This window comes from Triturus cristatus, chromosome 10 (genome assembly GCF_964204655.1).
Source record: "Triturus cristatus chromosome 10, aTriCri1.1, whole genome shotgun sequence".
Classification (NCBI taxonomy): domain Eukaryota; kingdom Metazoa; phylum Chordata; class Amphibia; order Caudata; family Salamandridae; genus Triturus; species Triturus cristatus.
In genome coordinates, this window is record NC_140593.1 from 557,900,847 (window position 1) to 557,912,911 (window position 12,065).

Consider the following 12,065-nt stretch of genomic DNA (forward strand, 5'->3'; position numbering starts at 1 on the left):
TGTGCGGCCACGGTAGCTAGGCACTTTGTGAAAACTCTGGGTGCTGTTGTCACGCCGAAGGGAAGGACTTTGAATTGGTAGTGCTGCCCCTGAATAGTGAACCTGAGATATTTTCTGTGTGACGGGTGTATGGGTATGTGGAAGTACGCATCTTTGAGGTCTAGCGTGGCTAGGAAGTCTCCCTGTCTGAGCAGCGGGAGAACCTGCTGTAGGGTGAGCATGTGGAAATGCTCTGAGAGAATGTAGTGGTTGAGGGGTCTCAGGTCTAGTATAGGTCTGAGTGACCCGTCCTTTTTTGGTATTAAGAAGTACAGAGAGTACACCCCTGTCCCCTGCTGGTGGACGGGCACGACCTCTATTGCGCCTTTTTGCAGCATACTTAGCACTTCCTGCTGTAATAACGCTAAGTGCTCTGAGGACATAGGACGGTGCTTTGGCGGTATTGTGGGTGGAGTGGAGGTTAGTTCGAGGCAGTAACCGTGTTGGATAACATCTTTGACCCACCTGTCCGTGGTGATGGTAGTCCACGTGGACAGGAACCGTTGGAGTCTTCCCCCGACAGGTGTTATGTGGTCGGGGGGAAGGGAGAGGGCGTCACTGTTTGTTTTTGGGGGAGGACCTGGTATTGCCGTAACTGCGTCCTCTGCCCTTTGTGCTGGAGCCACGATATCCACCTCGGGTGTTTTTATCATAGGTACTTTGTGTGCCCCCTTTATTGTAGGTTTGCTGTGACCCCTGCTCCTCTATTTCCGGGGCGACGAAAGGAGCCACTACGAAATGTCTGCGTTTGCAGAGCCCCCATTGACTTTGCAGTGTCTGTGTCTTTTTTTTATCTTTTCTAGGGTGGTGTCAACCTCTGGTCCGAATAAGTAGTCTGGGTTGACAGGCTGATTGAGGATGTTATTTTGAACCTCAGGTTTGAACCCGGAGATTCGTAACCAGGCGTGTCGTCTTAGCATGACGCTGGTGTTTATTGCTCTCGCAGCTGTGTCGGCGGCATCCAGTGCACACTTATTGGATGCGTTTGTGAGAAGTTGTCCCTCCCTGATGAGGAGCTCCGCTGCCTCTTTGTCCTCGTCTGGGAGGTGTTGGAGTAGGGTCTCTAACGTGTCATAGTGTGAGCGATCGTAGCGAGCTAGGAGCGCCTGTGTATTGGCAATGCGCCATATGTTTGCCGCCTGGGCTGCAATCCTTTTGCCGGAGGTCTCTAGCACCTTGGACTCTTTGTCCGGGGGAGGAGCATCACCAGTTGTCTGCGAGTGTGCCCGTTTGCGAGCATTAGCAACTACGATGGAGTCCAGAGGTAACTGGCCTCTAATGTACGTAGGGTCCCCAGGTGCGGGCTTGTATTTTTTCTCGATCCTGGGGTTTATTACTCGTGCCCTGGTGGTTTCTTTGAAAATGTCCTTTGCTGGCTTGAGGACACCTTTCAACATGGGCAGAGTCTTTACAGTCCTCTCTGAGGATGCGAAAGTGTCCACCAAGAAATCGTCCTCGATTGTGTCTGAGTGGAGTTGCACTCCATGATTGGCTGCGGCACGTTCAATGAGGGCGTTGAATGCAGCAGTGTCCTCTGTGGGAGACGTTTTTGCGCCATAAAGCTGCGTGTCCTGTGTATCCAGAGCGGCACCTGGGTCTACAGGGTCATCCCAAACTTGATCAGGGTCCTGCTGGCCTTTAGGGTCTATATCCCTGGGGTAGGTGGTGTCGTCACCCATATAGTCCTCTACTGCGTCCGTGTCGGAGTGCGTCGGAGAGAAGGACTGTGGTTCTGGGTAAGAGGTGTGGAGGCGTTCATAAAGAACCGGTTCCGATTCCGCCGGCAGTTTCTGCTTTAGCGGGATCCTGTAAGAGTCCAAAGCCTGCTCGGAAGTGATCTTCCGCTTTCGGAGCATGAGCCTGCCGGTGTCGGCGTCGATGAAGTGGGACGGTGATGTCCCAGTAGGAGAGCGTTCAATAGATGGGGACCTTGTCTGGGTGACACGTGTTCTGATGTGGAACAGTTTCGGCGCCGTGGATGGCGGGAAGCCAAAGGTGATGTTGGTCGGTGCCGAAGGTGCCTTTTGAGCCTTTTTCGGCTCGGAGCCCGACGTGGCCTGGAGGGCTGCCTTTTCTCTGATGCGTTGCAAGGACGCTGCAACTTGTCGCACCTGGAACGCCGACGGTTCTTTGGCGCCGAGTGGTTCTGTAGAGGTAGGTGTGGACTTCTTCGGAGCCACAGGGTCATCGAGCCGAGGAGAGGTAGTAGCCGTCGACGGCGTCGATGATTGGACCGTAGTCGCTGCTTTCGAGGTGGATTGCGATGCAGCGGCCATTTTAACCTTGGTGGTCGGTCTCGATTGTTTCGGTGCCGGGGGCCGAGGCGCTTTGGCGGTACCGATGGCCTTTCTCTTTGGGTCGGCGCCGACATCGGCAGCAGCGAGTTCGGCACCGAAGTCCCTTTTGGTGCGGTCGGAGCCGACGGTTTTGGCTGGCGTCGAAGGTGTGGTGGTCCTCGAGCCGACCAGTGTTATTTTCACTTTCGGTTTCTGTGGAACCGGTGCGACGATTGGTTGCAGTTTCGTGGAAGGGAAAGCAGTCTTTTTGGGTAATAATGGCTCTCGCTGGATGTCCGAGGCCGGGCCAGAGGGCGGGCCGAAGAACTGCGGGATTGATCTTGGGTAAGGCCCGAAGGCGATCCCTCGACCGGAGCCGTAGACTGACGCTCTGGGATATCCTCCATTTGGACAGGTAGGCCCTGCTCGTCACCAGAGCTACCTTCTTCGGCCCCTAAGGCCTCATCGTAGTCTCCTACCTCCTCGTTGGCTTCTTCCCTGTGAAAAAGCTCTTCATCCACGTCTTCCGACCTGGAACCGTGTTCGGAAGCGGGGCTGGAGGGTATGTTTTCCACGCTTTCAACATCTTCGTCCTCGGTGCTGAAGATGTTGGTCGGGGCCGGTGCCGCCTGCTGCGCTTCAAGTCTCGCGGCTCGTCGATTCCGGAGAGTCTTCTTGGATCTGAATCGGGCACAGGCCATACATTTCGATTCGTCGTGATCCGGTGAGAGGCATTTGTTGCACACCGGGTGGACGTCGATATGGGGATATTTGGCGTGGCAAACAGGACACCGCTTGAATGGGGTCCTCGATTCCATCGTCGATGTAGGGTCGATGGTCGGATATAATGGATCCGAAAAAGTTGTTAAAGTCGCTAAACTAGCTAGTAAACTGTCGATACCGATCGGGAACAGTACCGACGAAAACTAAAGGCCTTTTGGCCTGAAAACTAAATTTTCCTAACTTGAGTCAAGATAAGCACATCCGAACCCAATGGCGGAAAAAAACAATCTGAGGATGGAGAGGATGCCCATGCGCACTGTGGTCCAGGGGAGGAGTCACCTATCCCAGGATACTTCGAAGACTCTTCCAGGACAACAACGTGCAAACATCCGGACCCAACACTAGGCGGCGATCTATGCACAGATATGAATTCAGCAGCCCACATGCCTCGAACACTAGTTTCGAATGTAAGCATGTGCTGTTTTTTCCTGTGGGAAAAAAAACCTGTTAAAATAGGGTCAGAATACATTAACGATGGAATGTACTTAAAAAGAGCGTGCATGCTTGGAAATCGACTTAACAGTAACTATGGGCAAAAGAGTGTTTCATATCACGCATAAAGATGATTAAATTATGTTATGGATATACATAAGGAGGACATACATTGTAAAGATAATGACGGGCACAGGTTGACTTCCCGTAAATCTTACGAACATGAGCCACTCCAACGCATCATCCTCATCTTGGCAGATCCTTTCTTCTCCTCCAATGTTACAGGTGTCACAGTCACTTCAATTCAATGTACAAGTTCTGCCCATACCAAATCACTCGCTGGAAGTCTTGATAACCTCAAAGGGCCAGAGAGCGCCTACAGTACTACTCTCTGAACCAGTACATTAAGATCAAAGAAAACAACAACCATCCGAGTCTTTTCAGTCTTTTCATGTTGATTTCTGCCTATTATGAAGAGTAAGATCACCTCCACTCTTCCAAATTAAGTGCTTCACAGTTCGAAGGTCCATATTGGGATCCAATACCTGAGAAAAAGAGCAGAATTTAGTCTTTCTGTATACCTGTGTTACTAGGGGACTTTGCAGTTTAAACCCAGCACAAATGAAATGATAAAGTAGATCTATAAAGAACTACGAAAAAGATCTGAAAATCACAAATACATTAAATTCTATTTCTACCAAGCATCTAACGTTTGAAAAGCAAGGAAAAAAGTTACTCACGAGTTACACCGGACACCCTGAGGATTACAACTTCTTGAAATGTATATATATTTTTTCAACTTTACAAGGATTATTGAATACCTCTGGCAGATTTGCTAAGAATTATTTATTTTAAACAGATGGCACAATTTAATGCTTCACAGCACAACATATTGAAGTCCCTCATACAGCACAATCTGACACCAACAGAACAATGCTGCAAAACAGGAAATGGACCAGGACACACTGTCCAGATCAGCAAAGAAGGCTGGGACTGTGGTGTGAGGAAGAAACCTAAGAATCTCATGCAGAGGCAACCCCAGAAAGGCCACTGAGCTAAAAGGCCTTACTAATGGCAGAAACGCTACACCAATGTCAACACCATAATATAACAAGCATTTGCAATGCAATATGTCTTGCATTTATTATATTTTGAGATATTGGCGTTGTAAATGACAATGCCTTTGATTTATATATTTTTTAAACCTACAAGTGGTGCGTAAACACACACTTTGTACTCATAGTCGCTGATTACGAAAAGCAAGGCTGGCAAGTAATTGCGGTTCTTTTACTGCCAGCCTTGCTTGTAGCAAATGCAAGACCTTTTGCATTGCAAATGCTTGTTAGAAAGATGTGCATGTGTGATCAGAAAGATCCAATGGCCAGTGTGAGCAGTCCCATCATCCCCTGTTGAATGCTGTGGTGGGCGTAAGCAAAAGTATTAATGACTGCTGACCACACCAATAAATAAAGAGCATTTGCAATGCAATAGGGCTCACATTATTAAAGTTTGAGCTATTGGCATTGCTAAATAATGCAACACCAATCGCTCAAACTTTAATAATGTGACGGTTCGGTCTGAACTGTCAATGTAGGGCAATAGAAAGACATAGAGTTTCTAGCGAGATTTAGAACAAACTATGCCATACTCTCACTAACACAGAAGTGAAAGATACAAATATAAGAATGGCAACAGGAATTATGTGAGTACGCAGCTGCTGCGTTTTCCGCATATACAAAGTAATTTACCGCATTTGCCATATAAGCCACTATCTGCTGCATAATCTGCAAAAGTTACCAAATATGCAGCAACACGTTTTGTTGTGCAGTGGAAGTACCTTCGCAAAGGTTGATTGGTCACCTTTCTGTTTATTATTACTGCATCTGGATGGTATACTGGTACTAATGAGGTGAAACCTGCATCCAAACAGTGTTAATCATTTAAAAAATGACAGTGATTAAATAATACTACCACAAAATGTGCTGCATAATTTGTCTTTTACTTAATTTGGACCGCACCGGCATCCATTATGGTCCTCAACGCCAAGGCCCTGGAGTTAGCCGGGCGTTGGCTAACAGCATCTCTCAAGGTATAGAACAGGAGACAACTGCCCCGCATTGGTAGCTGCATGAGGACTGCAGTCATTGGGGGTTCGCACTACTGCCCCCGTCTGTTACACGCGCGCATCACACTGTTAAAATTACAGGAGCCCGAGGCCTTCCACTAAGAATACTAGAGCAGTGCCCTCACCGCAGGCATCCTCTCCCTCCCCAAGTGGTGTGCTCTGTGGCACCCGGAGCCGCAAGGGACTGCACCTGGCACAAGCTCAACATATGCGCTGCGTGACAGAGGGCTTGCTCTGCACTGCAGCAGAGGCATGGCGCGTGGAAGTACCTTCGCAAAGGTTGATGCCAAAACGTTGCCTTGGGCACTCCCCAAGCTGGTAGGATATCGACCAGGTGAGATATTGCGTCGATTGTCAAATTGATAGGGTACGCGCCCTCAACATGGGCTGAACCATTCTGGTCAGTCGAACCCATGTCAGTCTCCTCCATCTGTGAGAGCCGGGAGAGGTACAAGCAGTCTGCGAACACTTGATTCTTGCTGCCATTGAAGCACAGTATGAGACCTATTCTCTCATCTAGGTGAAAATTCCAGATGGTCGGTTTCGAACGGACTCACTCCCCGCAGCTCCTCGAAGGTCGAATATTTTTAAAGAAAGCGTCCTTCTTAGATTGTTTCCAAAATGTAACAAAAGGCTATTCCAGCAGCCACACTTGGAAAAGTGCCACAACTGGTATCCCATGGTACACAAGAACAAACATGTGAAACTCTCTTCACCATACTTCATTCCACTACAGACGTAACAGTTACATTACCATAGCGACACGATTACTGCATTAGACTGCTCATCACGCATACCACCAAAACAATTGCCACATCCAACATTTTTTCCGAGCACACTCCTTGCTGTAGTATGCTACCCATTCAGAGAGCTCTCCAGTGCCTCATAGCAGGTAATAAGAGCTATATTAATGCAACTCCAACACAGAACAAGATGTCAGTGGTTTTTCATTTACTTACTTCCCCGTGAAATGGATCCAAAAAAGGAGAAGCCCGGGAGTGGTGCGCACGCCACAGCGAGACATGTGGCTTCAATTATCACGCCCGTATCTGGGCACGATAATTGAAACCACGTGACGGCAGGTGCGTGTAACAGACACCAATAGGCCATGGGCGGAGCAATGCGCCCGCCTTTGGCCTATTGCGTGCTCGGTTTGTGAAATACATGCACAAGCCAATCCCCTAACAAAAGAAAATGCACGCGCACAAGCTTGTGCCATTTCTAGGTACATTTTGAAACCACCTACTAAAGGGCTCACGCTAGGCGAGCAGTGCTGCGCACTGCAAGCAGGCGCAAGCCCTAAAAAGGGCAGTAGCAAAGCACCTCCTATGTACATATATAGGTATTTTTTATTTATACGATTTGTTTACATGGGGCAAGCACGACCTAACCAGTTCTGTATTCCTGACCTAAAAGTAATGAATGTCTGCTGTCAAACGTAATTCTATGGCAGGACCGGAGGCTTCGGATTATGCTTTGTCTCTCTTCGCTTTATTACACAAACTTGTACAGCAGCCATAGAGATTTCGAAAAATTTCGAAAAGGACCATATTAATACAAAAACTACAATACTACAACTCCCTACAACCAGGGAGGAACACGAATACATAGTCCTTATTCCGTTTCCATCGCGTTAGGTACATAGCGTCCTGTTTATCCTGTCACTTCCTCTTTCTTCGCTGCTCCCGCAGCCAGATAAGTTGTTTTCTTTCTTTGTTCTATATTTTGGGGTTAATGTGAGCGCTATGATTTCTTTTAAGATTGTACGCGCGAATTAATGTGAGCGTTCCATTGTGTTCCCATTTCAGAGTCCTATGCCGGCCGCGGGAACGTTTTTTCCGCTCCTACGCGGCCGGCACTCCCCCTGCTGTTGCGGCGCCTTCTCGGGCCACTAGGGGGACTCGCTCGTCTCGTTGCTCTCCGCGCCGCGACAGTAACGGATCGGAGCCTTGTCCCCATTGCTGCCTCACCTTAGACGTCCATATTAACAGACTGTATTTCCCGCAATTCTCGATTGAATGCCCCGGTGGGTGTCCGTATAGCGGGTTTACCCGCGTTGAACGCGCGAAGTCGCGCTGGTGTTTCTTGTGCACATTGTAGGCCCTAATTGAACAGTACACTCGCGTTATACGCGCCAATAACCATTTTCAGCAATTACTTTGCATTCACTTTAAATAGTAACGTGCAGGGAGGCAGTTTAGCCCTGTCAGGGTTCTGAGGGCAGTAGCGCGTTCTGGGTTGGTGCAAGCCCATTGTGATCGTTGGGGTCCTCGGCCTGCCCCTATTTGGTAGTTCTCCTACCTTTAGCCACCTGTCTGTGCGGTGCACTTATGTTTGTATTCAATTGTTACTTACCTTCTATTGCATTATGGATGGCTGCTCAGGTTATTACGAGGAGGAAGTCCAGGAGTATATGCCCTGGGATGAGGAATGTTTTGACGCCGTGGACTCTTCCATTTATCGGGTGGTCCATGAGGTTGTTGGTCCTATGGAGCAGCCCCTTTCTGACAGAATTGTGCAGGAATGCAATAGGTTGGCTGCGGCGCGGTCTGATCCTCCGGTGCCTTCCGGCGGGCAGCCTGCAGAGGGTCCTCCGCCGTCCAAAATACAGCGCCCAGAAGGGGTGGACGTGGATGCTTTTGCGCATCTAAAGACAGCGTTTTTGGCTAAAACGTCGTTGGCCGTCCCAGCGACTCCTCCAATGGACGCCCCTCAGGATACTCTGGATCCTCCTTCCCCCGGGTCAGGTCATGATGATACTCAAGGGGACACGGACGAGGAGGCGGGATCTTCTCGTCCGTGGCGGCCGTCTTCTAATTCTTCTACTTCTGTGCCGCTGGAGGAGGATGCGGACATGCTTAATCCTGACGAAATTATGCACTCCCGGTCTGCGGCCAGGGCTTGTTTACGAGCAGAGTGTCCGAGGCCTTCCCTGCCCAACAAAATAGCTTCTACGCCGGAATTGGATCCAAAAACAGCCACATTTCTGGCTAAGTATGTGAAGGACCCTAGGAAGGGTATAGATAGATCCTGGAGGTCCTGTCAGGACAAGCTCCTCGACGCTATCGGACTGATGACGAAGATATTAGACATGACGGAGGAGGCAAAGGTGTCAGGGTCCCCCATTTCCCCAGAAGTTCCCTCCAATTGGGCCCAGTGGGCTATTATATTTATGGGCAACGCTAATTGCGCCCTTTCAACCGATCGTCGTCGCTCGTTGTTGATTAAGCTTGATCCAAAGGTGGGAGACCTGGCCTCCTCGGAAGCTGGAGCGGTGGCCCAGGGTGGCTTGTTCGGGGTGCGCTTCATTAAAGAATTAGGCAAGTTTGTTTCTACATTCACTTCGCTGGACAAGGCTCAATCCAGCATCAAGATAGTATTTAATCAGCGGGTTTTCGGCGGTGCCGGACGAGGCAGGGGCCGCTCGTCCGCCCGAGGTTTTCAACAAAATCCCTCAAGGGGACAAGGCTCTGGTCGTGGACAGTATAAGTCGACCGCGAATTACACAAACTTCTACCCGATGCGTGGACAGCGTTTCAGAGGCCGTGGAGGATTCAAGTCCAATTCCGGCAGAGCCAACTCCAGTGGTAAGTGTTATACCAGCAGCACAAGTTCGCATCGGCGGTCGACTAGCGACTTTTCAAAATGCATGGGCAGCTATAACCTCAGATGCATGGGTTCTTCAGACCGTTCAGGGCTTCCATATAGAATTTTACAGAAACCCATGACAGGAGGCACGGCCTCGACCGCTGACATTTACTTTCTCAGATGCACAGTTGATCGACGAGGAGGTCTCCGAATTGCTCCGCAAAGGAGCCATTCGCCGATCAACTTTGCACCCTCGGGGCTTTCTCAGCAATATTTTTCTGATAGACAAAGCCGACGGGGGTCGCCGACTGGTTATCAACCTCAAAGAATTCAACGGTTGGTTGATGTACCGTCATTTCAAGATGGAGGGGATCCATCTTCTTCGCGACGTCCTGTTGCCAGCAGACTGGATGGCACGCTTAGACTTGAAGGATGCTTACTTGGTGATTCCCATCCATCCCCCTAATCGACGGTTCCTTCAATTTTGTTGGAGAGATCTGATTTACAAATTCACCGCTCTTCCATTCGGTCTTTCCTCGGCCCCTTTGTGCTTCACCAAGGTGCTCCATCCCGCGGTGGAATTCCTCCGAGCTCGGGGCATACGCATATACTTGGACGACCTCCTTATGGCACAATGTCCTTGAATACTATCGCGGCAGCTCAATCAAACTGTCTCTTTTACAGAGCCTAGGTTTTATCATCAACGAGGCAAAGTCGGTTCTAGCACCTTCACAATCAGTAACATTTCTCGGGTTCGTAGTGGACTCAGTCCACGCGTCCTTAAGGCTTCCCTCGAGGAAGATGGCGAAAATCCGCCACGAATTGCGGCAAACGATTTCCAAGCCTTACACCTCTTTGCGGCACCTGGCTCGTCTGGTGGGTCTCCTTTCGTCCTCGATTCAGGCGATCTTTCCGGGGCCCCTGCATTATTGAGCCCTCCAGCGACTCAAGGCGTACCATTCGAGGAAGGGCCGGTCGTACGATCTCTCGGTTCCACTCTCGGCAGAGGCAAAAGAGGAGATTGCATGGTGGCTGTCCCATATGGAGGCGTGGAACGGACGCGCGATTTTCGACTCGGTTCCAGACCTTGTAAAAGAATCCGACGCCAGCAGGTCAGGCTGGGGCGCTCGTTGCTGGGATTTCTCCACCGGAGGGGTTTGGTCCTCGGACGAGCAAGCTCTTCATATCAACTGCTTAGAAGTTCTAGGAGGTTCGTTTGCGGTACGATGTTGGACCAAGGACAGGATTCAATCCTGCGTCCTTTTGAAGATGGACAACATCTCTGCCGTGCGGTATGTCAATCACTTGGGAGGCACCCGTTCCTGGGCATTGGCGAATTTAGCGAAAGACTTTTGGGGGTTTTGCCTGGACCACCATATCTCGGTCACGGCGGAATACCTTCCGGGCCACAGCAATCGGGTGGCGGACTGGCATTCCAGGCATCTTTACAACTCCAGCCTTTGGAAACTAGACCCTCAAATTTTTCAGTGGTTGAATACTCTTTGGGGCCCCTTGTCGGCGGACCGCTTTGCCTCTCGGCTGGACCATCAGGTCCCCCGGTTCTTCAATTGGAGACCGGACTCACTGGCCCTAGCCACGGATGCCTTCCTTCAGGATTGCAGCGTGGAACGGGGCTATGCGTTTCCACCTTTTTCCATGATAACGAGGACGGCGGCGCCGATCCGCCGGCAGAAGGCAGAGGTAACCCTGGTGACACCTTGTTGGAGGTCTCAAGTTTGGTTTCCGGTTCTTCTGGAACTTTCCTGGGATTTTCCAATCCTACTCCCCCGGTGCCCTCACCTGCTTCTGAACCCGGACGGAGTTCCGCATCAGATAGTCACACAGGGGACGCTCCACCTTATGGAGCGGCGACTTTCCGGCACCAGTGGGGGCTGCCGGGCCTTTCGGGACACGCTGAGACCCTCTTGTCAAAGGCTTGGGCAGACAGTACCACAAAACGTTACCGATCCGCCTGGTCGAGATAGGTTCGTTGGTGTCTTCGAAGGAATCTGGATCCCGTGGTCGCGGACGCCGTACCCATCTTGAATTTCTTGACAAGGTTGGCGTCAGATGGGTTGGCGTATCGTTCGATCAATGCGATCAGGTCAGCAATTTCTGCGGGTCATGCTCCGCCAGACGGATCTCCAATGGGAGAACATCCTTTAGTCTGCAGACTTTTGCGGGGTATCCGGTTGTCACTGCCACCGGAGCCTCATGATTCCGTTTTATGGGATGTCAATCTTATGTTGAATTTATTTATTTCTTGGCAACTCAATAAGTTCCTTTCTTTGAAGGAGTTGTCTTCTAAGCTCGCTATGCTGCTGTGCTTGGTCTCCTGTTGGAGAGTTTCAGACGTCCGGGCTTTGGATATTTCGGCACAAATTTTTTCTCCGGAAGGGGTCGTTTTCACAATCGGCCGGCGCACTAAGTCTCATTCACGGTCGGTTTCCTATCCGGCTTTTAGAGATAACCCGAAACTGTGTGTGGTGGACTGTTTAAAGGCATATGAAGCCTTAACGCTAGAACTCCGGGCGAGCAACAACTGTTGATAGCTCTCAAAAAACCACACAAAGCGGTCTTTTCTCCTACCATAGCTAGGTGGGTATGTTGGGTCATGGAGGAAGCTGGTATTGATACGAAGAAGTTTGGCGCCCATTCAGCCAGGGGCGCCATGGCCTCTAAAGCGTTTGGAAGATTTGATGCATGCTGCTGATTGGTCTTCCGACTCCACTTTTAAGAGGTTTTATTTTAAACCGGTGCTGGATGTGGCGCAGTTGGTAGTAAGTAAGCTTTGAACCAGCATAATCCGAAGCCTCCGGTCC

The 12,065-nt window shown here is 50.1% G+C and overlaps 1 protein-coding gene across 2 annotated transcripts in view; it reads right to left on the reverse strand.

The window, feature by feature from the left end:
- Nucleotides 1–3,461: 3,461 nt before the first annotated feature.
- LOC146789724 (WD repeat-containing protein 48-like) overlaps nt 3,462–12,065 on the reverse strand; it is a 427,316-nt gene continuing 418,712 nt past the window's right edge. For both annotated transcript variants that reach the window (XM_085632059.1, XM_085632058.1), the window contains exon 10: nt 3,462–4,075. In XM_085632059.1, coding sequence (XP_085488185.1) covers nt 3,980–4,075 — 96 coding nt within the window. In that variant the 3' untranslated portion in view covers nt 3,462–3,979. The remainder of the gene's footprint in view (nt 4,076–12,065) is intronic.